This window comes from Aplidium turbinatum, chromosome 2 (genome assembly GCF_918807975.1).
Source record: "Aplidium turbinatum chromosome 2, kaAplTurb1.1, whole genome shotgun sequence".
Taxonomy (NCBI): Eukaryota; Metazoa; Chordata; class Ascidiacea; order Aplousobranchia; family Polyclinidae; genus Aplidium; species Aplidium turbinatum.
In genome coordinates, this window is record NC_137473.1 from 889,110 (window position 1) to 916,991 (window position 27,882).

The 27,882-nt window shown below is 37.5% G+C and overlaps 1 protein-coding gene across 7 annotated transcripts in view; it reads right to left on the reverse strand.

Moving 5' to 3' along the window:
- LOC145788223 (uncharacterized) overlaps positions 1-7,209 on the reverse strand; it is a 256,918-nt gene extending 249,709 nt beyond the window's left edge. For 2 of the 7 annotated variants that reach the window (XM_082599972.1, XM_082599971.1), the window contains exons 1-3: positions 6,934-7,209; positions 5,675-5,726; positions 5,320-5,435 (exon numbers count right to left, since the gene is read on the reverse strand). In XM_082599972.1, coding sequence (XP_082456098.1) covers positions 5,320-5,435; positions 5,675-5,726; positions 6,934-7,083 — 318 coding nt within the window. In that variant the 5' untranslated portion in view covers positions 7,084-7,209. The other 5 variants (XM_082599968.1, XM_082599964.1, XM_082599961.1 and 2 more) reach the window with 5 other exon arrangements.
- Between the last annotated feature and the right edge of the window lie 20,673 nt (positions 7,210-27,882).

Sequence of the window (27,882 nt, forward strand, 5' to 3'; positions counted from 1 at the left end):
CATCTTCCAGTTCGTAAGGCGAAACTAAGCTTACGAGAGCTCGAAAATTACACCAGATGAAAGATTCTGTGGGTGAGCCACAGGTTAAAGATATGTACGATCTGAGTTGACTTCGACGATGATCGCAATTGTATTTACCTCCAGAACAAGGATCCACGTTTGAAAGATGTTATTGATTTATTATATCAACAATAGACGACGTTGTATCAACGTAAAGTTCAATGCTGCGCATAGTGAAGTTTTAATGTGTTGTTAGCAAAGGGTTGAAGTAGCCTCTGTTTCATAGCCTCTTTAACGACATCTTGTATTGCAAATCGACACCTCTTTTTATGTTTTTCTAACTGGTGGGCTAGAAACATTAATACAGTAAGGTTTGTGTTATAGTTTGCATTACTTTAGGTTAATTAGAAAGCAGAATGTTGCTCATAGCTGCAATTTTTGGTCTGATTCCAAGAAATATACGAAAAAAAAGAAGAATTTACATGGGTTTTAAGTTTTCTTTCCTTCTACTAAAAATACTTCACCACATTTAAGTTTATTTTAATCTGACGTCAGTTCCTGAAGAGTGTCAGACAGAAAACTGCCGCTTCCACCTATGAGCAACCTTCTATTCGCTATTCTCAAGTTCTGTAGCGGTGTAGCCTACCACTAATCAACTCTTTAAAAGTCTATGGGCCTACTCCGGTATATTTATCAAGTGAGATGTTTCAATTATATCGGCTTTTTTTGTTTCTTTATCCTGCATTGCGGGAAAGCGGACTTGAGCGCTATGCATCCGGTGTACGCCTTCCGACGTACACCTGACCCACGCTGCAATGTCTGTTTCTGGTTGTCTACTTATAACTTAAATTTTGGTACCACCATTACGCGAAATCGATCACTGGGTAGAGGCAATTATCGTAAACTTTCTTGACCAGAGAAACAACAGCAAGTGCGGGTAGCTGGCGTCGAACATGCAGGCCCTCGACTGCGAGCCCAACGCGCTAACCACTCGGCTACAGCTGCCGGCTTAATGCACTTATGCCATTCACCGCTTACCCAAGCAGCCTGCAACAATGCAGATGCCATCCGCAAAAATAGAACCATATTGCATGCTTGATACCTTGTACAACTTCATCAGCATTGTCACTGAGCCACAGTGCACAGGCCTACACAAGATTAAATTGTTGGAAATTTGTTCTTCAGCAGTGCCTCAGTTTTGTTGTATAAGCTATCGCACATATTAGCCTACAACAAAACCTCAATAACACTAGTCCATCTGTTAGCAACAAACGTCTACAAATCAAGGGCGGATCCAGCCAGCAGCCTTAATGGGAGCGATTTCCAAAAAGCACAATGATATGTAGGTCTGCATTTGTCCGACCTTGCGCGTACACCGTGAATAAAGTTACTTTTCTGTGTTTTCGGGAGGCAGTTGCTCCAATCGCTCTCCTAGATCTGCCATTCCTACAAATCTATATTAAATATGTAGCCATTGTATGAAAGAGCTGCAGCTATGAAAGAGTTACATTACTAATATAATTACATAACCGTACAACTTGGCTATGGTGGTACTTTTTTATAATTATACTATTATAATCCAAGATCGGAAACCTACCATTTGTTTACACTATCGACCCAACATAATGAAGCCGAACATAGCCTACAATCTTCAAACTTTTCACTGGTAGCCAAATACAAGCAAACAAATGTTTTGGTCGGGTTTTGGCATGTATCTCTGCTAGGTTTATATCGATTTTTGTAGTTAGTATCTTTTTCGTCCCGGACGCGTTAATGACGAAAAATAAAATGATTGATTGAAATCAGGAAGGCAATGAGCAAATGCTGCCATTGCCAAAACCAGCCCAAAATGCAATTTTAGATTCGGAGAGGTAACACGATAATTTGTTACTAGGACTTCGTCATACTTTTACTTTGGACAATAAATAATAGCTAAAACAGGGTTTTTTAAACTTCAATTTAAATTGCCAATAAAGAACTTTCCAAAAATGCCAAAAACCGAACCGAAAATAGCCAAACGCAAGAACAAGAGTCTCCCACAAGTCAGCAATTGTAAACTGAGTAAGTGACAACTGAGCTAGAATCATTTCAGCAAGTGGCTACAGTTGACAAATGATTAAACTAAGCAACCGAAACTTGTCACAAGCAAATTCAGTTTAGCAAGCGACAACCAAACAAGTTCGATGCTCATTCGTTGACTTGGTAACTTGATTTGGTAACGTTGACTTGACATTCGTTGACGTCAATATGGTAACCCTGAGTGAAACAACACAAGTAAAATAAAGCACAGTTTTGTCTTGTAAAGTATGCGTAACGAAAAAATCATGTAGTAATTTAAAAGAGGCACGATAGCTGGATGCATTTGTGCATCTTTCAGTTTGTAAAGCGAATATACAGTTACGAGAGGTCGAACATTACACCAGATGAAGGACTCTGTGGGTGAGCCACTGTTAAAGATCGGTACGACATGGGTTGATGGCAATCGCATTTACCATTAATCGTTTGAAAGATGTTATTGTTTATTATATCCACGATAGACGACGTTGTATCAACGTAAAGTTTGATGCTGCCGATGATGAAGTTTTAATGTGTTGTTAGCAAAGAGTTGAAGTAGTTTCTGTTCCAAGGCCTCTTCAACGACATCTAGTGTTGCAAATCGACGCTCCTTCATGTTCTTCAGCTTGAGAACCTAGAAACATTAAAAAAAAGTAAAACTTGTGTTGTAGTTTATTACACAGTGTGTACAACTGCACATTTTGACTAAAAAATTTGTCACCGGCAATAGATGCATGTTTTATGGTCAAGTCGACAATGCTGAAAGCGAATTTCATCATTAAAATGAGCTCCTGTGTACCAACTTTGAGAAAAAGAGTTTTTAAAAAATTAAAAAAGTTGTATTGTTTTGTATATTGTATATAACCAGAGTTAGTGTGCACTGTGCTAAATAAACGTGGTAAAGTCAGAAATAATAGCGACTGTGACTAAATCCAGTTGAGGCAAGACTCAGAAGTGTTGTTCTGAAGCTTTGCGCTTGTATTCACCAGTACAGACTCTCTTCCTCGACCAGCAAAATCCAGCCAACATCACACGGCTATCCTTGTATTTGTATCGCCTCGATATACTTGCAACATCTTGATGGAATCGTTCACCTGCATGAAAATGCTATTGTATGGTTTCCCAGAAAGTTATGCACCACCGCCTTTAGACTAATGTAGCCTACGCAGTTCTCCCAGTCCTATTCAGCAAGCTCTCTAACAACTCATCTTCCAATATTTTTTTAACATCTGGATCAGTAAAAACTCCAGCTGTAACTTTTGCATTAAGACAGAGCTGGGAATAGTGCCTTTAACTGATTAATTGCTGCCTCAGTTTGCAGGGAAACAACAAACTGTTTTATAAAGCCTAGCTTGATATGTAAGGGAGGCATAAGGATTCTTCTTGGATCAACAAGTAGAATGTTGGCCACATTGTGCTCTCCAGGGTTGTATGATGCCCTAGCTGGCCATTCCTGTTGTATGTAGTGGTATTGTCACGCTCAACTGTCCCATAGACCAGTGCTTCTCAACCTTTTTCAGTTCGCGACCCACTTTTAATGCAAGTTTTATTGTGCGACCCACAATGAAATATGACATCTTTATTATGGCATCTTTACTACTGGCGTACCTACTGAAATAGTTAATACCACACAACACATCTAATTGTTACGTATTTGTTACATTGTTGCATAATTGTTATGTAAGGATAATGCAATAATTTCCCGATCTAATAGAAAACAGGGTGCACAATTCATGAAAATGGAAAGTCAACAAATGAAGTGAAGATAAGAATAGCGATGGACAAGGCGCAGTAGCCTACTGTTCAAGACCAAACTGAGGCTTGTGAGATCCACAGTATCGCAGGTATTTTTTGGAAAATTTTAACTTTCAATAACATTTAGAAATGCTTCGCGACCCACCAGTTGGGAAGCACTGCCATAGACATAAGAAACAACAGTACTTTATGTACCCCAATTGCATTCCCATCAGCATGTACCTGATGTTGAACATGCTGATGTACACTTCATGTACACCCTTTGAAGTCTCCACACAGGTACCATTGGAATGTATCCTATTTGATGGCTTCCAAGATAGCTTTCATACTTTCTCTTGACTTTGTTATTGTTGTAGAATATGCAACAGGGACTGATGGCTTTCTATTCCCATTATGCAGTAGTACTGCTTTGAGACTTTCCTTAGAAGAGTCGACAAAGAGTCGCCAGTCCTCTAGATCATGATGACCTTCCAGATCACCCATCAGTCACACAACATCATCGCAAAATGTCAGCAGATCAATCACCTTGTTAGAAAAAAAGTCAATGAACTCCTTCCCTGATCGTTCACGAACACTCCGAACAGTGACAGCTTTATCTGTAAGTTTGCATTGTTGCAACCGTGAAGCAAGTAACTCTGTATGTCTCATTGACAACTCCAGTACTCTGACCAAATTGTTGAACTCCGGAAATGAGATTTCATGGTGGTCGCATCGTGGTCTGGGTTCAAAGCAGTCAGACAAGGAAACATGAGAATCTGATGCTATGTTTGAGTCACTGTCACTGTGTTCAGTCACTGGATATACAGGAATGGATAAGTCAGGGTCATCAGCATAATGCTGCACAGGTCGTATTGCAGTGGAAACATGAGGATACTCAGTGAAAGCCCGATCTGCCTTATTCAATACTTGGGGCAGTTTGTTGAAGCAAAAGTAACAGTCAGATGCATGATTAAAGGGTTCACGCCACACCATGGCGACGGCAAACAAACTTCTCTTCTGTCCTGCTTTCCATGGAGCTAGCTTTGATGAACAATCTGCATAAACGATGTGAGGATCCCAGCTTCTAGGTCTTCATTGCAGGAAAAAATCATCATCACACAGATAGAATGGCCCATATACACTGACATTACCTTGCATTTCAGCTTTATATAGTGATATAGTGCAGTGCATCAAACGAAAATTCATTTTTTTGCAAAAACTGTACACAAGAGCATCTTTTAATGGCCATATTCGTGATCAGCGACCCCAAATTAGCTAGAAACGGCGCTACTCTCCCAAGTGACATTTTGGTGTACACACTGTGTTATAGTTAAGTAGCTAAATATTTTTTTAACCTTTGAGTACCCGGATAATATTCCGGATATCCGTTGCTCGGGATTGGCGACTAACTCTGGAAGTGATGTAATCAGAAACAAAGCGCCGTCTGCGTGTGATGACGCTACAATGGCAGCGATGGTTTGCTCATAGCCGATGACAAGAAGTCCAGACACAAACGAATCCACCACCAACCTCCACTATGGTATCATGCTCCACTTTCAACATCTTCACCTCATCCGATGCCTTGGTAACCGCTGCTATGGTCTCCTCCAGTGTCTTCTCGATCACCTTCTTCTTATTCTCGTTATCTGCGGAACGTTTCAATAAGAAGCTGCGAGGTTGTCTTGATAATAGAGCGACTAGACGTGGAATCGAACCCACATCATGATGTTTATGAAATACAACATTGTACAATTGTTATCGTCACATGAAGTTACTTTCCTTAACATTTTGTTAGAAACGGAACTTATAGAGTTCAAAGAACCGAAGTACAAACTCGATATGTAATAATATCTGGATACTCAGAAATGTTCCTCCTCCTCCTCACCTTTAAAGCATTTCCAGAGCTTGAGATTTTGATTCCTCTTCATCCAATTGATCTGATCAAAACATCAACTGATTAGTTCAAAGCTGGTAGTTCAAAGGTTTCTGGTTCAATGCCGGTCAAAAGCGACTGAGACGTTTTACAATCAAAAAAGTTACAAATATTAAATTGCGCTTCAACTTTCCAAACAAAAACGACGATTTGCTTGATCTGGAATGCTGCTGCAATAACAAAATATTGTCTTTATAATTTTTATTCTAAACAACGCAAGTTGAATTTGCAAGATTTCTGTGTGTCTGCTGGCCAAAATAACATATTGTGCAACAACACGCGCGGGCCATATAAAAACGTCTCTGTGGTGGAATTTGGCCAACGAGCCGGACTTTGGAAATCCCTGCCTAAGGAACTAGAATCTTGCGAAAATAGGGAACACTTGGTTCGCTTTTCTTTCTCAACAACATCCCTTTTCTTTTTTGAAATCCTCTCCTTTTCTTGAATTGCCTTTAAAAAGTCATCACTCGTTCTTTCAAGTCTTTTCTCGTCCTTTCAAATCAATTCAGTTCAAATTAAATAATCAGCTTCTACCACAAACCCTGGTCGAGGATTTGTGTCTGAAATGTTCTATTCATTGTTTCATCTCTCGCCGTCCACTTGCTGTGACCACCAGTGACCGGTACAACCGGTGCAGGTTCCGAGCTGGTAGTTCAAAGGTTTCCGGTTCAATGCCGACCAGAAGCGACTGAGACGTTTCAACTTCTTATTTTTCAAGCTTTCACTAATCTTTCACCTTTTAAACTTTCCCGAACGAAAACGACGATTTGCTTGATCTGGAATGCTGCTGCAATGATAGTCTAATTAGATAACTAGCGACGTCATCTGTTGCTACAATAAGCTGCAGCTCCATTCGTTCGCGCTCTTTTTTCGATAGCGCACGAGTTCACGCTCTACTTTCGCGATGCCTTTCTCACTAGAAAGTTCGCCAGTAAAACTGCAGTCGGTCTCGAACTCCACCTTGTGGATGCTATCCTCGTCCTAGACACATTGTTAGTTTCCAAAGTCTTCATCACCACACTGCAATAGTTTCCAAAGTCTTCATCACCACCCTGCAATAGTTTTACGCTTTAATGAGGATGGTTTGTTGCCCGTAAACAAAACCTTGATTTTATTTCACTTTCTTTGGCTAAACTCGGATTGTTATACCGGAAGCTCAACTGAGTTATTGACTTGTTTCAAATAATATCAATTATGACGAAACAACTTACAGCTCTCATCAAGCTCCAGGTCGCCAGGAATTTGAGATTTCTTCTTCTTTGACTTCTTATGACCACTCCGCTCATGAGAATTTGCAGGGAACAAATTAAGTTTGAAACTAGAAAAGTCCTTGCAACGTTATTTTGATGATAATTTAACATTAAATCATTCAAGACGCAATGGAAACCCTAGCTTCCCAGCTGTTGCTACCAGAATTGTGCAAAGCAGAAAGTTTAATGAAATTCAAAACTTGTAAACATTCTATCTTACTGAACGTTACGACTGGATGCATTACGTCATCACCATGTACAGCGGCCAGGACGTCGTTGAATTGTGGATGTAGCGCTGTATAAATGCTGGTATTGTTAATATATTTTGAGCTTTACAATTAAGAATCTTAATATCCAAAACAAGAAATTAAATTAAGGAATGGTGACACTTAAGATTGCATAAGTTGGGACAAGTTTGACAGATCATTGCTGTACGTATCCGTTGGTGCACAGGGGCCGGGGATTCTGGGTGGATGGGGCAAAAAGGGTCCAACTTCAAGGTACTGAAGCTTGATGACAGGGACCTGGTTGATTTGGTTTTAAATATTCATCCTCGGAGTGAGAAAGCCTTGATAAGTTACCCTTGGTAGTTTCGCATACTTCTAGAGGCTTTTGACACAAGGTCGGTTACTGAGATTGACAGTGGAGTTTCTGAGAGTTGTTGAAGTGTTGTTGCCTGGAATTATTCCATCCACTAGGTGCCACTGCATGGAAAGCAGTCCTTAAAATGGGTTGCTCAACTGCACACCACCAGAGCCGAACCGGCGCCGTTTGATCTTGTGTCGGGTGCATAACTTAAACACTGAGCTAACTTGTAAACAAATAATCTGGAACCCCTGGGCAGTGGGCATGGAATATTATGGGTTAGGGTCCTGCCTCTAGCTAGACCGAACAGCCACTACAAATTTGTTTCGTAAAAATTGGCTTGGTTTTGGCAATATTATAAATATATTCAAGTCTTTCCATCAAGATTGCATCATGCACAAATCAACACTATCGGCATCACATCTAGTACTAAAACAAAAGATGGGTCACGACGCCACTCAGGACAGTTAGAAAGATCAGTCACTGGGTTTTCATGTAATGGACTTAATTTTCACATCTCTGTTCTCAAATTATTGTTGTGCACACCATATGCAGCGTGTACTCGGAAAACACTTTTTATTATTAGGAAACATGTTTAGTATAAACAAAGTATAATAACGGCATGTCCGCACATCACAATTACTGATGTATTTGCAACATGCACAATTAAACTGTACTTGGATACAAACCATATCAGATTTCATGGCCTATATAAAAAAAGGTGAGCAATGAGCATTCAAAAAAGTTAGCAATCAACAAACCTTCCGCCACCATCGTTGATCGAGCCAAAGGAAGAAGTTTTGCAACCTTATCGAGTTTGCTCCACAAGTTGCTCAAGCTTGACTCATTCCTGGTCAGCTCCAGAGATTCTTTCACCTCCTTATAAAGGATTCCATCTTCTTCATCGTGTGTCACACGGCCGTAGCCCAGAGCATCACGCAGGCTCTTGCTCTATCGTTGAACTCGGCCAAATCCTGTGCAGAGCACCTTGCTTTTAGGTCAGGGCATTCGAGTAGATGTTGCATCGTTTGCTCCTGTCCGCATTTGCAACTTGTGCTCCCCATGGAATACCCCCAGTGTCTCATCGAGGTTTTACACCTGCCAATACCAGTTCTTAAGCGGTTGAGGCATCGCCAATACTTCCACGGTTCACGTTTTCCGGGAGGAAGGCTCTCCATGGGTGTGAGCTCCATATTGGCCAATGTCGGTCCGGCTGCCAGTCCCTCCTGCCATAGTTGAACCCGCACATTGGCGGCGACATCGTCATGACCTAATGGGACAACTGAAGCAAGGAAACTTTTTCTTGACTTCAGACGCCTGTGTGCTGGAGTTTGGCCATACAGTGGGTGTCTCAAATCTATGTCCTGACAAGATCTTTCCTTTCTGCTGGTCACGCTTCTTCTGATGTTGGGGGGAGCAATTCCAGACAGAATGTGCAGCGACGTGATGTTGGTTGGTTTGAGACAACCTGTAATCAGACGGCAGCTTTGGTTCAATATGGGGTCAATTTTCTTGGCATGTGCTGAGCGTTCCCACACTGGGCAAGCATATTCTGCAACCGAATAGCATAAGGCTAAAGCAGTTGACCGTATTGTGTCAGGGAGGGCACCCCAATCAGAGTTTCCGAGTTTTTGCAAAATATTATTTCTAGAAGCCACCTTAGCTCTTACTTTTTCGATATGGGATTTGTATGTGAGGGACCTATCTAATTTGACACCGAGGTATGTGGGATTGATACAGTGTGCCAGTTTGGTTCCATTCCAGGAAATGTTTAGTTGGCGTGATGCATCCCGGGATCTAAGGTGGAATGCGCAGACTTGGGTTTTATTGGGGTTGGCACGCAGGTGGTTGTCCGTGTAGTATGTCGTCAGCCCATCCAGAGCATCACTGAGTACTGTTTCCGCGGAAGTGAAGTGTTTGTGTTGTGTTGTTATACACAAATCGTCAGCGTATATGAAGCTTCTTGTACCAGGATGGATTGGTTGGTCGTTTGTATAAATGTTGTACAAGATGGGGGCTAAAACACTTCCTTGTGGTAGACCATTTTTCTGCTGTCTCCATCTGCTATTTTTGCCACAAAAATAAACATAGAAACGGCGATTGCTAAGCAATGATTGTATCAGCTTAGTGAATCGAAAGTTCTCGGTGATATTGAGGATCTTTGATATAAGGAGACGATGGTTGACAGTGTCATACGCTGCAGATAGATCTACAAAGACGGCTCCAGTGACGGAACCCTCTTCAAACCCATTCTCTATGTGCTGTGTTAGATTCAAGAGTTGTCCTGTGCAGGATTTACCAGGTCGGAAACCTGCTTGTTCATTAATGAGTTGGTCTTCTATGAGAGGTTGCAATCGGTTTAGTATCAGCCGTTCAAACAACTTGAACAAATGACACAGCAAAGATATAGGACGAAAGCTTTTAGGGTCAGTTGGGTCTTTTCCTGGTTTCAACAATGCAATAATTTTGGCTTTTCTCCATAGCTTAGGAATTTGGTAAGAGCTGAGGCAGTTGTTGTAAAACTTTAGCAGCCATCCCAGAGCGATTGAACCAAAATGTTTAATTTGTTCAGTCCGAATTCCATCTAATCCAGCAGATTTACCTTGTTTCAGAAATTCAATGCCCTTCTTCAGTTCTTCAATTGAGAAAGGAGATGTTAGACGAGGGTTGCGTTCATTTTGAGGTCTTATTAGCCGGGGTTTAGACTGCTTTTTCATGTTATTTTTGCTTTTGCCATTTAGAAGGAGTTGATGGGCAATTTGATTGGCAGATACAGTGTAGTGGTGGTCTGGTTTAGTGTAGTCGGCCGACAGCAATTTAATTGTTTTCCAGGCTTTCCGACTGCTATGAGACAGATCTGTGGATTCGATCATATCTTGCCACATTCTTCTCTTTTCGCTGGCGATAGCTGCCATCACGTTTTCTCCTGCTTCAACTGTAGAGTGAGAGAAAGGATCTGATTGGAACTTTTCTTTATAGTCTTCATAGAGGTCTGCTGAGTCTGAATTCAGACCAGGGATGTAACGTGTCCTACAGCCTCTAGGAATGTTTTTTCTTGACGCTCTTCGTACAGCTTCTATGAAGTCAGGGTATTTATCTGATGACGTGTGTAAATTGGCGATGTGGAAGTCCAGATCTGAAGTAAATCCCTTCCAGTTAGCTTTTCGAAAGTTGTATCGTCGTTGATATGGGACATCCTTTGGAGTAACAACTGCCTTGATTCGGAGGCGGATTGGGCGATGTTGAGTATGTGGGATTGGATCCAATATGTGCTTCACACAGCCCATAGTGATGGAGTCACTTGCAAAGATGAGGTCCGGGTTTGAGCCTCGTTTCCATCTTCCGCTGTTAAAGGAAGGGGGCAACTTAGGGTCATGTATGAGCTGCAAGTTATTATCGTCAGCCCATTTTTCAACAGCTTCTCCATCCTTAGTGGTGTTTCTATAGCCCCAGCTCGAGCTGTGGCTGTTGAAATCACCAATAAACAAGCCAGGCGTACTGCCATTTTGCACCATCAGATCGTTTGGTATGAAGGGTTCATTTGGGGGCTTATAGACAGATGTTACGTCTATTCCATCGAGGTGGAGAGTCAGGCATTCGGTGCTATTGCTATCATCGGACGAAACTGAGTTAATGCGTGATCCAGATCTTACGTACATAGCACTGCCATGTTTCCCATGAGGGATTTCGTTGACGAGGTCCATTCCGGGTATTCTTGGCCTGTGGTGTGTAGCACTTCGGTGGGTTTCCTGTAGGCAGAGGACATTGCATTGATGTTGCTTGCAGAGTTCAGCAAGGACGGCTGATTTTGCTGAAGAAAACCCTTCGATATTGGCCGAGATCACCGTTAGAGCAAGCCCTAAAAAGGGCTGGCTAGGCGTTAGAGTAGGTACGGTTGTCGTGTGACGTGGTGAAGACATTGGTTTCACTTCTAGTGCTTGTTAGCTCTGGTCGAAGTTACTTGTAGGGAAGGCCACGTAGAGGCTGTCTTCATCTTCCCCTGCTGTCTGCTGTCTTCATAAAGGATTCCATGATCATAAACGCTTATATCCTGCAAACCACAGCCAAGAGTGAGCACATAGAGCTTCTGCAAAAACGTTCGATTTATTTCTTTGCATTGTCTTTTTACTTTTGCCCAAATAAAATAATGATAAATTCTACATATTACTGCCAATAAAGCGAACTCTCTACCAAAGCTCCAACAAAGGTGCATCAACAATGACAATGATAGTAACTTCATCCGCCTTGTGATGAGACTTTCAAACGTTCATATTATCGCCATTTTGTCACATTTTTTATTTTTATTGTGACATTTTTACACTCCCTTTGACAGCTAATTTCTCGAAATTTCACATATTGAATCAAATCAAGGTAATTGTATGTTTAGGCCTACTGGATAATCGCATAAAAATGTCATCGCATTGAAATGATATATCTATCTCAAACCAGAACTGATCATTTGCGGAAATATTACTTTGTTGCAAAAACTAGGGTCGGGAATAAAAGTGGATAAAATTCCACAATGCCTGGATTAGCATTCCAAACTTAGCACTACAAAGCAAAGCAATAAACAAATAACATAATCCTCATTCACTAGCGTACGCAGGGGGGGGGCCATTGGGCCATGCCCCCTCCTTAAAATTTTTTAGTAGCTAACGACGTAAATTAAGGCATTTAATATATTTTGGATTGCACTGTCAAAGCAATTAACAATGTTGTTTTATAGACTAAGCCAGTGGTTCTCAAACTTTTTTGTTGCGACGCTTCTGGAAAAGTTATCTTGACTTGCGACGCACCAGCAAATAAAAGTTAATGAAGAAAATTATTATTAAAGTTGTGTTTGTTGATACAACAACAAAAAGCAATGCATATTACTTAATGTGACGTGTGAGCTTGTTTGTTTTTACAAAGTTCATTAAATCTTGGGAGAATTTTTGAAATTGTCACCCGCATTTTTCTTTCAGTGTTTATTGGTGATCGAAATTTGCTTTTTATCACCGCCAAGGCAGAAAATCCTGCTTTACATAAATATGACGTGACAAATGGGATAATAATTCGTTAGGGTAATAATTCGCCATTCATTGAAATCCAGAAATTTGCCGGATTTCCTGAATTAAACATCCTTTTCAGGGAATTGTCACAAGAAAGGTCAATGTAGGCTTCTTTTTCTTGTGCAGTAAAAGACAGTGGAGTAGGTTGGACGAAAGGATCACGAATCCATTCGTAGTTTGATAAATTTTTCAGGAAGTATTTTGCAAATTTCGACTCGAGCTTGGACAAATGTTGCCCAAATATGCTTCACAAATTTGAAGGCAGCGTCATACTTTTCTTTTCAAGCAAATTGAACAAGAAAGTGAAGTATCGAGAGCTTCCAGACAGATTTGCTATATCTTCCTTCCACAATAGCAGCTTTTTAACGAATGCTGCAATTTTATCTGAAATGTCATTTTTATTCGGCCCTTGCATAGAAATGTTCAGTATGGCGAAGATATCACGAAGATATCACACATGTCGGCATCCGTGGCCGAGTGGTTAGCGCGTTGGGCTCGCAGTCGAGAGCCTGCATGTTCGACTCCAGCACTTGCTGTTGTTTCTCTGGTCAAGAAACTTTACGATAATTGCCTCTACCTAGTGATCGATTTCGAGTAATAGGTAGTACCAAATTTCAGTCATAAGTAGAGTAGACAACCGGAAACAGACATTGCCGTCGGCTGCAGCGTGGGTCAGGTGTATGTCGGAAGGCGTACACCGATGCATAGCGCTCAAGTCCGCTTTCCTGCAATGCAGGGTAAAGATAAACAAACAAACAAAGTAAAGTAAGCCAATTTCAATAAAAAATTGTTCTGAGCTAAACAATCTGCAAGTGGATTAATTTTTTGCTGCAAAAAAGCCTGAAGTTCATCCACCAATTCGTAGAAGCGTTCAAAGAATATTCTAAGCGAAAGCCACCTGGATGAAAATTAAAAGAGCAAACTCCGTTGCGCTGCATTCATTTCTCCACAAAGTTGTTTGAAAACTCTTGACTTCAGTGGGCGTGTTTTAATGAAGTTAACAACTTTGATGACAACTGAAACTGCTAATCAAAGATTAACCTCATCCATGGCCACCTAAAGATACGGCCTGATTTGTCACATTTTGCAGAAATTTCCAGGTTTTTCTAACTTTGTGCGAACGTTTAAATAAATTTTTCTAAAAAATACATTTTTACGCTTTCTTTATTCTTTTCTCCAGATGACACAGTAGGTTTTAACATCCTCACATGTTGAAAAACAAAGAAAATTTGATTTCGAAGATTTTAGTCAGACTGTTAATTTTCAATAACAGTCTGATTTTGCGTTTTTCAACTTACTTTTTTTCATTTGCTATTGCTTCCCCAAGGCAACAAAAAAGTTTTATATCATTAGGAAACCGCAAAAAGTAAAAACATCTCAAAAAATGTCAGTCAAGCACTAGCAGTAGCTGTAACCAAAATCTGCAAAATGTGACAAATCAGGCCTCATCTCCAGGTGGCCATGCCTCATCTTTATAAGATAAACTGAATTCAGCTATGAAACGAAACTCTTCTGCGACGCCCTTGGAAAATTGAAACGATTCACCAGGGCGTCGCGACGCACAGTTTGAGAACTAATGGACTAAGCCAATACGAAATACATGGCCCAATCCACCTATCCCACCCCGCCAATGGCAATGTAGCATAGCCTATTATAATATTATAGCAATGCCAAAACCGTATTACATTTACCGTATTACCGAAGAAAACATGATCTTATTCTTTTGCTATGCCACCAGACAGCACGATTTTACAGGAATATTCATACCCACATTTTTGTTGAAAATGCTCTCAGAATGCACCAAATTCAAAGTAATTTTTCAAAATTTTCTGGGTGAGGCCTCCCGGCCGCTGAGTGTTGCCTTCGGCAAATACACCCGCCGACCATCAAACCCACCCCCTTTCAAAATTCCTGGCTACGCTACTGATGCCAGTAACCTATCGGCTATTATTAGCAAATGGGCGTTTTTTTTAATTTTTTCGTGTTGATTTAAAAGCATTTTCAATGGCCCCCTCCCTTGAGAAAATCCTGCGTACGCCACTGTCCTCATTAGTTCAACAAGTCAAAGAAATGCTTACCAGTTTTGCGTCACCAAAAGACCAACAGTTCTCGGTTGATATGTTGATGAGAGAAGAATGTTGTAACCAGCACAACCTAAAACAGACGTGTTTTTAATAAACTTCAGCATTGTCTTGTTCCAAACCTATCCATAGAAAAAAAATTCCACAAAATTTATGGAATGCTGCACATTGAAGAGTCATCAAGAAAGAAACTCTTTTTCCAAATAGTGTCTTCATATCCTTGAGTCCTGCCCTCTGCAGCAGCAGATGAGACTGAGAAGATGAAGGTAGATATTAGAATATGAATTGAAACTTCATGACACACATCCATCCTCTATCTCAACAATGGAAACAACCGATTTCATGGTAAAGCCATTGGTTGCATTTGGAATGGTAAAGTGGACAACAAAATGGGGTAAATTGCATGCCTCTGTGAGGCTGAGCTGTGAACAATGGTTGATCTTATTATAATAAAATTGCCAATTAAATTAATTCCAGGTCATATAACGCCAAAATCGGTCAAATACTCACAAACAGCAAGTTTAGTGGAGGCACTATTCACCGATCACAGCAAACAAAGGGGTGGGGTATAATGAATAAGGATCGATTCGCCTTACAATGCATTAGAAACAAGCTTCGACGAGCGATTACGTTTGAACGAAGGTTGCTCGTTTAGTTGATAAGATATGAACTTGAAACTTTTCAGGTGCATAAAGCAAGATATACTATTTCAGTTTGCAAAGGTTTAATGATTTTATTGTAAAACTTAAATTGCTGAGAATTGGTACAGGTTGGTGAAGTTTAAGTTATCCCAAGATAAAGCTAGTACTTACTTTGTGCTTACTTTGTGCTTGTGCAACGATAGTAAAATTGTTAAAATCCGAGCCGTATGAGAAAGCTACAGCACATAGTGGCAAACGTTTCATATTTTTAATGGTAAACTTTAATTATACACATAAATTTTTTGTTGAATTCATGCAAATTGATGACTTCTAAGTCAAAAAATCCATATCCATTCTGCCTTATCACGTCCATTTCGCCACTCTTCACCTTCTTTTTTCCCCCGAAATTTTGTGAGGAATTGTTGAAATTGTATGTTTCCTCATCAAATGGTTTGATATGCTGCTAAACAACTGATATTAGTCCCTCTGCGGACTTAACTTATCCCAGAGGGGGGAGGGGGAATAATTTTTGGTAGAATCGTACGGCCGCATTCGAAAATTCAAGGTTACTCTGCAAAATTTAAGATGTGATGCTGATAAAAAATTTCACGATATTTTTGTTGAGGCAAAAAAATTGATGCTGGAAATAGGAGGTGAAATTACCATGCCTCGATATAGTGGAACCCAACAGAATTGAGGAAATGTTCCAGCTAAAAGTCCAGAAGAGTATTATCACTATAATGGTTTCATCCCTTTTCTGGATTGGATTCTGGTTCAGCTGGATGAAGGATTCGGCGCTGACAATGTTGCCCCAGCTATAATATTTCAGGAGCTACTGCCAGGTTATTGGCGTGACGGATCATTTGAACGCGTTTGTGAAACTGCTTCAGTTTAAAGTGAAGGCGTCGATCGGCCTGAAATGGTCGTCAAAGCTGAAGTGCAACGCCGGATCCAATTTAGAAAACACTCTGACCGCAGCTAGAGATCGGTATTTTCCTGCAGTTTCAATCATGTTGCGCATATTTGGCACTCTTCCTGTCACGACTGCTACGGCAGAGCGAACATTTAGTTCTCTAAAACGACTCAAAACTTACCAACGTTCAACATGTGGACAAGAACGTCTCAGTTCGTTAGGGTTACTTTCTTGCAGTCCCACACAGCACATTGACGAAGCTAAGATTACGGACAAATACGCACAAAAAAACCCGACACCTTATGCTCCAATAACTTTTGTTTAAAAGCTTGCTTTATTGCAGGGGTCACCAACCTTTTTTGCATGCGGGCCACTTTGGCACTAAAGAGAGCTGTGGCGGGCCGCACAAATAAAACTTTAGGTGGGTTGACTCTATGCTAGAAAAGAATGCATTTCGTACCAAGTATCCAGCGTTACATGTTGTTCATATTTATCTTAGAATACCACAGCAACAAAATAAATCGAATAACGCTACTGCCAGGCCAAGCTCCTTTTGCAACACTTTTGACTTTTTTAACTATGCCCAATAAACGAGGCCACTTGTTTTGCACATTTATAGGGAGGCGAGTGGTTTCATCAGAATATTCATCGCCAAGCAAGAGTGGTGTTGTCACTTCGCTTCACAAAAGATATCTTGCAATTAACAGTTTCAGTAAACAAGGAAATGTTTGACATATCGCAATACAGGCAACAATATTGACCTGCAAACATATCAGCGAAAATTAGGCTCTAATAACAGGGAGAAAAAAAGTAGGCACCATGAAACAAACGCTTGTGGAAATTCTCGAAAAAACGTTTCTATCGTAATTCATGAACAGTCTTCCCTCTAAAAAAGCAATGAGTTGGTTTTTCATCCTTTTTGTGAGAGTCTATAAAACCGCCTTTCTTTGATTATTAAACAACTGTCACTTGCGGAGCTTATCAGTATGGCAAGAATTGTTGATTAACAACATTTTGCAGTACTAAGATAAATATTTTCATAATACAACTAGAAAAAGTTTTTAAATTTATATATAATATTTTGCCAATTTATTATAAATTGAGTTGGCACACTGACCTATTTTGCCAACAAAAACTTGCATCAAGGGAACACTGCTCGTGAAACACAATAACGGTGAAACGCACACTAGTGTTTACATGACATTTACAAACTTTAAATAAGCGAACCTATGCTCACAGACAATTTCGAAATTGGAAAACAGACGTTTTAATCAACCACTAGGACAGTGTGGCTGGACATCGCATTGGAATAACTTTAAGCGACCCCCACCTAGAAATACAATCTGAATGGTCGGTCGGTGGAATCGTATGCAAAGCGACAATATACTTTCTGAAAAGTATTTTTTGCCTTCATGCTCTTTAACTCCTCAAGAAAAGTATTTTTGGTTATACTTGTACGCTGATACCTTCCGCGGGCCGCACATAACAGCGTGGCGGGCCGCATGCGGCCCGCGGGCCGCCAGTTGGTGACCCCTGCAGTTTATTGCATAAACCTTTGCATTGGAATTGGTTTACGGCTCTAAGTTTAGCTTGGGATTGGTCAGATGTAACATTTACCGTAACTGAGCTTGAGCTTGGTCAGATGAAATTACATTTCCTTCAAACGTTTTTCCTCTATTTTATAACATATCGTATACGTCGTAGTATCATTGTTCATATTTGTTTTATCTTTTTCTTTCTTTTTAATTAATTTTCAAATTTTCTGGCCCCCCTCCCCTGAAAAAAACTCCTAGATCCGCGCCTGCTCATGGCTAATGCATTTTGATTGGCCTTAATATTGTAAAGAACTTCATATGTAATAAAATTGATAAAAGAATTCTATTCAGTAGACGTGCTCCTAAACTTTAACAAAAATGACCGTATAGTGTATAGGCTATTGCCCAATTTTTGTTGTGGCGTGCAAATTAGAGAATCTGTTATATGCCACCTGTGTTTTTGCTTTCGTTAATTTATTCTTACTTGTGCTTATGCTTACTAAATGCTAATCTATCTTGCGATAACGATATTGAGCAATAAGTGCTGCAGGGGCTCGTTCTAAAACAACAGCACAGTCATAAACTTCATCAAGTGTCTTAATCGTGAGTTCAACAATTTAAATTGCAATAAACACCGCTTTAGCTTTATCAAGTTGGTAGTGAATTTCAAATTTGGAAATGTTTAATAACCAGCCCCAATTTTTCATTGTACTTTGCAAATGATAACTTTTGGTGTAAGAGTGTGTTCTTTTAATTTACACGTTTGTTGAATGGTTTGTTATTGATTGTCAATTAGTTCCTTCATTGCTGCTTTTCTAGAACTAAACGCTATCGCCGTTTTTCGACTGCGCTTGTAATAATGCAGAATTTCTTCAGTGTAAAGTGGATTAGTCGCACCTTATAAGTGAAACAACAAGAGAGGTAGTACGTCATAACTGACTATAGGAGAAATGTTCGTTCGAACATGCACGAATGGGGGATGGCTCCATCCGCGATCTGTGAGTGTGGCAAGGAGGAACAAACCGTAGACCACACCATTTGTAATTGCGCCATCTACCATGCGCCAAATGGTGTGCGTGGTCCGCGTGAACTGGATGACAAATCAATTAAATGGCTGCTCGACACCTGCCCAAACATCTAGACCGCGTCGCCGCCACTGCCCAAGGGTGGTAAAAGGCAGAGCCCCTCGACCCTTGGAGTGGCGAAGAAGGTTCAAACGAAGAAGAGAAGAAGGAGAAATGTTAACCGAATCCTGTGACTATCTAATGAGCTCTTTGACTCTGGTTTCGAACTCAAGGCTTCCTATGTACAGTTAAGAAAGTATAGACAGGTCTAACGCCTAACCCATTGGGCCATGAGTCCACACGTTTCAATCATCGCCAGCCGATTGTAATTATAAACTGTGGATTGCTATGGTATACACGGGGCTTATGGTCGAACTGTATAAGTAACCGTATACAGGCCTCGAAATTCACGGCGGACATGTCCGCCGTCACAGCATGTGATGTCCGCGGGAAGTACCATCTAGATCTGTCAAATTTGTCCGCCGAGAAATGACGCAGGAACTAGCGATACAAGTCGTCATTGCATAGCACGAACAATTGTTGCGAGAATATAATTTCCCGCGGATTGTAGTGCGTATCTAGAAAGCGTTAAATACTGTATCCCTTAGCTTCAATTCAAGCAGGAAAACTTACGATTTTTACGTTGCTTCAACGATGGGTAACATTGAATCAGCGTAACAAAGGTAAATTCTTCGCTAAGATGGGGTATCGGTACACGGTATTTCTACAATCTACACTAATCACGCACAACTTAGTAAAAGTATTACGTCACAATGTCTGGCTTTGGTCTCCGAATAATATTGATGGTAAAGTTGGTTACAAACTAAGATTATTTATACCAATTTTTTTATTGAAATTTTTGTGAAATATACTTTTGTGATTTTATATATGTATGTAAAAATACGTAAAATGAATGTATTTTTACATACATATGTAAAATCACAAAAGTCTATTTCACAAAAATGTCTGTATAAAAACGCGTACGCCGGTTATTAATCAGAACATAAAATATGTAAATTAACCAACCAGGATGTAAATTGACATAGCAACTACGTAAATGCAATTTACCAAAACTATGTGATGTTCAATAACATATCGTTTCTTCTTAAGAAAATACCTCATTTCTATGGCATCGCTGCTGCCATATTTTTTTATGTAAAATCACTTTTTTTTACAGTGTGTCCAGCGCTCCTTCCTCTTTGAGTCCAGCCTTGCCAGCTGAACTGTGGCTGAGCTGTTGGTGTCATTGCCCTAAGGAGTGTGGAACAAGTCGAAGTACAGGCTTTGCATCCTTATCTCAGCACGGTATGTAGGTCTTTCGTCGGCCGCGGGGGATGGATTGTTTTGCCGCTGATGTTATTGCATCACAAAAGTCCTGGTAGGCTTCTTCCACGTTGTTGGTGTGAGGGGATGGGAGATGCTGTGTGGCTTCATTGGTGAGGATGCTATAGTACTCCCAGTTAGCCATTCTGAAGTTCCATCGCTTAACAAGCTTGCTCGGGACATTTTTTTCAAAATTTTTGTTGAAATGTTGTTGCCGGGAATTATTCCATTCACTAGGTGTCGCTGAATGGAAAGCAGCTCTGAAGTGCGTTGCTCAAGCGCTCCCCCCAAAAACCGAACCAGCGCTGCTTGATCTTCAGTCGGGTGGGTGACTACCAGTGGCGGCTGGTGGTGTTAGCAGTGGGGCTGCAATAAAAAGTTTTGAAAAAAGTGCATTCAAAACTTTGCTAAAAAGTTGATGTATTCCTAAGCTGTAATTTGAAAAAACTAACAGTAGGCCTATGAGTAGTAAGTAAATGTTAGTTTCGACTTGTAAATGTGTTAACCCTCAGTGTTAACCTGCCACAAGCACATTTGATTTTATACCACATTTATATAGTTATGAATATGAATGGTCTTGTAAATGTAATAACCCAAAGTGGTGAAGCACATTTGATTTTATGTGAGAAAGGTGAATCGCAAAGTGCAAAGTCCGAAAGTGCTAAGTCCGAATTATGTGCAACAAGCAGCGATATAATTGTGAACCAGCTTCATAATTCTCACGATAGGATATTGATAAAAAGGCATTATGAAATAATGAATTGAAAAATGAATCTTTCCTAGCAAAAACATAAGATGCAATCAACAGACATACGTCATCCAAGCATCAAAAAGTGGTAACGCTAAGTGGTGACGCTATATCAAATGTAGTGACGCTAAATGGTGACGGTTAACTCCGCACTAATTTTCTAAATTATAAAACAAAAATGTCTTATCACGAGCCTAAAATAATGCATAGGCTACATAAGATTCACTTACATAACCATACACAGAATTACATTGCTAAACCTGATTGTAACCATTTTTTTTTGCAAACCTTCATTACATCATTTTTTTAAACGCTTTACCAGGGAAACAACCTACAGTATGTTTGCGGTTATTTAACGTTACAGGATTGCTTTGTGTCATCGCTTTTGTTTCATGATGCTGCGCATTGAATGTATTAATTGCGAAATCGTTTTAATTTCGTAGGCTTTCATAATTACCTTGCTTTAATTTCTTTCATTACAATTACACTACATACATTACATAAAGAGCTTGTAAATGATGTGATTTTAACTATTTTTTATCTTCGCTTCGAAGTACTGCCATAATTGTTATTACAATACAATGCCTAAACACACCTAAAGCATATACTTGAAGATCATAAAAGTTTATTAACGTTATTTGTATAATGTTTCTTGCTCAACCAACATAAAAATAGCAATCTCACAAAATAACTAATGTAGTGTTGTTGATTTAAATTGTAGATCTTTTGGTTCTAGGCATATAGAACATCACGATTTGAAATACCAACGCAAAATATATCAAAATCATGAACACAGTTATATTGCCAACATTAACAGACGGAGCAGAAACATAGTCATTCACAAAACAACAAACAAGAAATCTGGCCGCGGCGCAAAGGAACATGGAAAGAATAATATTAAACATAAATAGAAAAGACAAGATTAGAAATGAAGTCATCACAAACAAAACTTGTATTGAAGATGTTATAGAAACAACAACAAACCTAAAGTGGCAACCACAGAATGGACACGAAGATATGCAAGAAGAACTAGAGCGAGACCAAAAAGAAGATGGCGAGAGGCCATAGAAGAAAAGATTGGTATCACCTGGATGAGAACAGCAAAAGACAGAATGGTGTGGAAACATATGTGGAGGCCATCTGCCAGCAGTGGCATGACCGGTTGATGTTGATGATATATCAACGCATGTTTGTTCTTCTTCCCGCACAACACGTAGTGCGGGCCGATCGCGTTGAAGTTAGCAAACTGTCTGTATGCGTATGGACCTAAAAATTATAGATCGGTTAATATGTAGGATTTAATTAAGATGATTTCATAAAAGTTTTGTTAACTTTTTATCGGTTTGGTTGTAGCCATGTTTTTTCGTAAAGTTGTTTGCTTGCAGGAATAGAGTTTTCACTGTTGATTCTGATGGATAGATCTATTGGTTCGATTCCAGAGCTTTCCAAATGCTGGGTTTTGTTCTTGCTGAATGTGTTATTTTGGTAAATCAATGAGGTTTCACTATTTTTTGGCTTGTATGGGTTAGTTAATTTCGTTATACTTTAATTCATTTATTTTCTTAAGCTTGTAAAAATAAAATTGCAATTTGTTGAAAATATTTTTTAAGTTTGTAAAAGAAAATTTAAGTTTGTAACTTAAAATAATTTTTCATGTGTATGTTTTCAGAGATAAACTTTCAGATTACAATTTGTTGAAACTACTTTTTTTATTTTCAGTTTGTAAGTTATGGAACTTAAAAGTTTGCAGCTGGTCAGTTAATTTTTGTTTTGATTTGTCAATCATACAACTTAAAAGTTTATAGTTTGTTAAAAAAAAATATTTTTAGTTGTTGGTTTTTACAAGGAAAGCTTTGTGATTTATTAAAATTATTTATTTTCATTTTTGCAAGTAACAGAACTAACATTTTCAATTTCTTAAAATAATTTTAGAGTAAAAACTTTCAGTTTACAGTTTGTTGAAATAATTCTTTTATTTCTTTCAAGGATAATACATCTGCTTATTTATTTATTTGTTTAATTTTTATATGTTACACAATTCAGTTTGTAATGTTTTAGCATAGAAAATCAAGATGAGGTATTTCCAGCAACTTAAAGCACGCTTATGATTTTATATATTTATGAATATGAATGGACTTGTAAATGTATTAATCCTAAGTGATGAAGCACATTTGATTTTATGTGAGAAAGGTAAATCGCAAAGTACAAAGTCCGAATTAAGTGAAGCGACATAATTGTGTAACCGGGTTCGCTTCATAATTCTCACGATAGGATATTGATGAAAAGGCACCTTATTATGAAATAATTAAAAAATGCTCATAACATATATAAAGTATAAAAAGAGTGGAATGAATGTTTTTTTTTATGTGGTAGTTTGGAAAACATGGAGAAACAAATCTCACCAATCTATGCGCCACAACCGTATGAATATAAACCATTGTATGAGGCTGAACAAGGCTTAGCTAACGAATCAAAACTTAAACGTGCTTCAGAAAAAGTTGTTGACATCGCCAGTACTTTCAATGTGAAGCATGAAATTGAATTTAATCCTCACTTAAGACGAGCTTCATTATCTGTTTGCGTCGGAAGAAAAGCGTTTCATCCTGAACAACTTTGCAAAGTCGCGAAAAAGCTAATTGTGAAACAACCGTTTTTTGCTTTTCCCTCCACGAAAAATATCTTACCAATTTTATACTGGAGCAAAGAAGGATTTAAATTATTGTTCTCATAGTCAGCATATCCAGCGTGTGAAAGAGGAGCTCCTACCTCAACAAATTGATTTGAATTTTACCAATGGGAAAGTTTACGCGCCAGCTGCCTATCTCTCGTATATTATCGATGGGAAAGTGAATGTGAAGGTTTATCATGAAGCGTGTCCCTTGCCAACTCCAGAAGATCAACACCAATTACAAGAAATCCTCAAATATTTAAAAGTCCTAAAGGATCAAACACCCAGCGCTTTTCGACCTCAAAAACGTATTAAATTAGATTCGATTCTGTGATTGTTTTGAACCATTTGTCAATAAAATATGATTGAAACTGTGCTGTCTTGTTTCTTTTGTCAGTCAGCACATAAGTTTTATTAAACAACAAGATTTCCAATAAAAAACACAGCAAAAATTAGTCGTAAAGCACATAGACACATACACAAATTATATTGATAATGGCAAAGTAGTGACAGCATCAGAACAGACGATACGTTTCACATAAAAATACGCCAATCCTTTTTTAGTTTGATGATATGTGTAAATTTTGTTTCTACATTCTGACAATTAGAAAAAAAATCAAAAAACCTAACGCAAACTACATCACTAATTGTTGCCTAAACTTAAGACAAGCATGAAAAAATACAAATTCTAGCAGAATGCGAGCACAAATTTTGCAACACGTAATGACACCTGATGATAAAAACACACAAACAAATCTCCAAACACAGATTTTAACGTTAGAAATTATGCAACAGAAACTTGCGATATTTTGTTGTAGTTTCTTAAGCTTGTAAAAATAAAATTGTAATTTGCTGAAAATATTTTTAGTTCGTAAAAGAAAATTTAAGTTTGTGACTTGAAATAATTTTTCATGTGCATGTTTTCAGAGCTAAACTTTCAGATTAAAATTTGTTGAAACTATTTTTTTTTTATTTTCAGTTTGTAAGTTATGGAACTTATCAGTTTGTTAAATATTTTAGTTTTTGGTTTTTGCAATGAAAACTTTGTGATTTGTTAAAATTATTGTTCAGTATGTAAACGAAAATTTAAGTTGTGATTTAAAATAATTTTTCGTGTGTATGCTATTAGAATATTTTTTTTTAGTTTACAATTTGTCAAAACTACTTTATTAGTTTGTACTGTAAAACAAAACTTAACTATTCTTTTTATTTAAAATAATTTTTCGTGTGTATTTTCTTTGAGCAAAACTTTCATCATGTTTCCTTATTTCACATTTATTAACTTTACAAAATTAAATGTGAATAATTATATATAATGTAAACTTGATATTTGATTTAACTTATAAATTAATTAAGATAATAATAACTCAAATTGATAGTTTTCTTGTACATAGTTTTGTTTGAAGCAAAAAATATTATGATAATGTTTAGTTTACAATAACTTATTACTACTTATTGCGAATTAATGTGAGTTACTCTTAGATTGATATTTTGTTTTCTTATTTCTAAAAAAAATAATACATCGGCTTATCTATTTTTTATATGTTACACAATTCAGTTTGTAAAGTTTTTAGAGTAAAAAAAATCAAGATAAAGTACTCCAGCAACCATATCGGGGTGCTTGAACGCATAAGATGTGGCTACTCAAAGTGCACTTATAATTTGCAAACTCTTCAAACACTTTCGATGTGTCACATTAAACTTTTAAATGGCAACACCATGTACTTAAGGTTTCACCTCCATTCTGTTCTGAAGTTTTTATTATTGAGCTGTTGATTCTCTGATCGATCCCATGCTTCCATTTGTAAGAAGTATTAGTTGTCTTGTTAATACTGGGGTCACAAGTGTTTTTTTTTCACATTTTCAACCCTCCTGTTAGTTTTGTTAAAAACAAGCATGGTTTACTTTGTAAATACTAAAACTTTTATGCTGGTAGTTTTATCAAGCATATTAGGATATATTACAATTCATCTGGAAAGATAATGATTACCTAAAACTTGTTGTTTTAAAGTAACAACAAAATATTCCATCTGACTCTTCCTTGTTTCTTCTCCATCTAAATTTGTTGTCTTATTATAAATCTCATGTACAAAATCGTGCCCAATAGACATCTATCAATGTCATCATACTTCTTCCACTAAATTTGTTCTATTGGCATGTATATCGTACTTGTGATTGATGTTACACAAGCGACAATTTATCAATCACCAAGCCAAGGTAGTCAACAAACCAACATGTTCAAAAAACATATATTATAACTAGGTTATCCTACAAAATTATACCTATTTATGTTATTAACACATATATATAAAATATATTATAAATATTTAAATAGAATATAGTATTATAAATTATATCTAATTATATGAACTTTAAAAATATATACTATAAATATGATAGTTTTTTGTAAACATGTTGGTTTGTTGACTACCTTGGCTTGGTGATTGATAAATTGTCGCTTGTGTAACATCAATCACAAGTACGATATACATGCCAATAGAACAAATTTAGTGGAAGAAGTATGATGACATTGATAGATGTCTATTGGGCACGATTTTGTACATGAGATTTATAATAAGACAACAAATTTAGATGGAGAAGAAACAAGGAAGAGTCAGATGGAATATTTTGTTGTTACTTTAAAACAACAAGTTTTAGGTAATCATTATCTTTCCAGATGAATTGTAATATATCCTAATATGCTTGATAAAACTACCAGCATAAAAGTTTTAGTATTTACAAAGTAAACCATGCTTGTTTTTAACAAAACTAACAGGAGGGTTGAAAATGTGAAAAAAAAACACTTGTGACCCCAGTATTAACAAGACAACTAATACTTCTTACAAATGGAAGCATGGGATCGATCAGAGAATCAACAGCTCAATAATAAAAACTTCAGAACAGAATGGAGGTGAAACCTTAAGTATATGGTGTTGCCATTTAAAAGTTTAATGTGACACATCGAAAGTGTTTGAAGAGTTTGCAAATTATAAGTGCACTTTGAGTAGCCACATCTTATGCGTTCAAGCACCCCGATATGGTTGCTGGAGTACTTTATCTTGATTTTTTTTACTCTAAAAACTTTACAAACTGAATTGTGTAACATATAAAAAATAGATAAGCCGATGTATTATTTTTTTTAGAAATAAGAAAACAAAATATCAATCTAAGAGTAACTCACATTAATTCGCAATAAGTAGTAATAAGTTATTGTAAACTAAACATTATCATAATATTTTTTGCTTCAAACAAAACTATGTACAAGAAAACTATCAATTTGAGTTATTATTATCTTAATTAATTTATAAGTTAAATCAAATATCAAGTTTACATTATATATAATTATTCACATTTAATTTTGTAAAGTTAATAAATGTGAAATAAGGAAACATGATGAAAGTTTTGCTCAAAGAAAATACACACGAAAAATTATTTTAAATAAAAAGAATAGTTAAGTTTTGTTTTACAGTACAAACTAATAAAGTAGTTTTGACAAATTGTAAACTAAAAAAAAATATTCTAATAGCATACACACGAAAAATTATTTTAAATCACAACTTAAATTTTCGTTTACATACTGAACAATAATTTTAACAAATCACAAAGTTTTCATTGCAAAAACCAAAAACTAAAATATTTAACAAACTGATAAGTTCCATAACTTACAAACTGAAAATAAAAAAAAAATAGTTTCAACAAATTTTAATCTGAAAGTTTAGCTCTGAAAACATGCACATGAAAAATTATTTCAAGTCACAAACTTAAATTTTCTTTTACGAACTAAAAATATTTTCAGCAAATTACAATTTTATTTTTACAAGCTTAAGAAACTACAACAAAATATCGCAAGTTTCTGTTGCATAATTTCTAACGTTAAAATCTGTGTTTGGAGATATGTTTGTGTGTTTTTATCATCAGGTGTCATTACGTGTTGCAAAATTTGTGCTCGCATTCTGCTAGAATTTGTATTTTTTCATGCTTGTCTTAAGTTTAGGCAACAATTAGTGATGTAGTTTGCGTTAGGTTTTTTGATTTTTTTTCTAATTGTCAGAATGTAGAAACAAAATTTACACATATCATCAAACTAAAAAAGGATTGGCGTATTTTTATGTGAAACGTATCGTCTGTTCTGATGCTGTCACTACTTTGCCATTATCAATATAATTTGTGTATGTGTCTATGTGCTTTACGACTAATTTTTGCTGTGTTTTTTATTGGAAATCTTGTTGTTTAATAAAACTTATGTGCTGACTGACAAAAGAAACAAGACAGCACAGTTTCAATCATATTTTATTGACAAA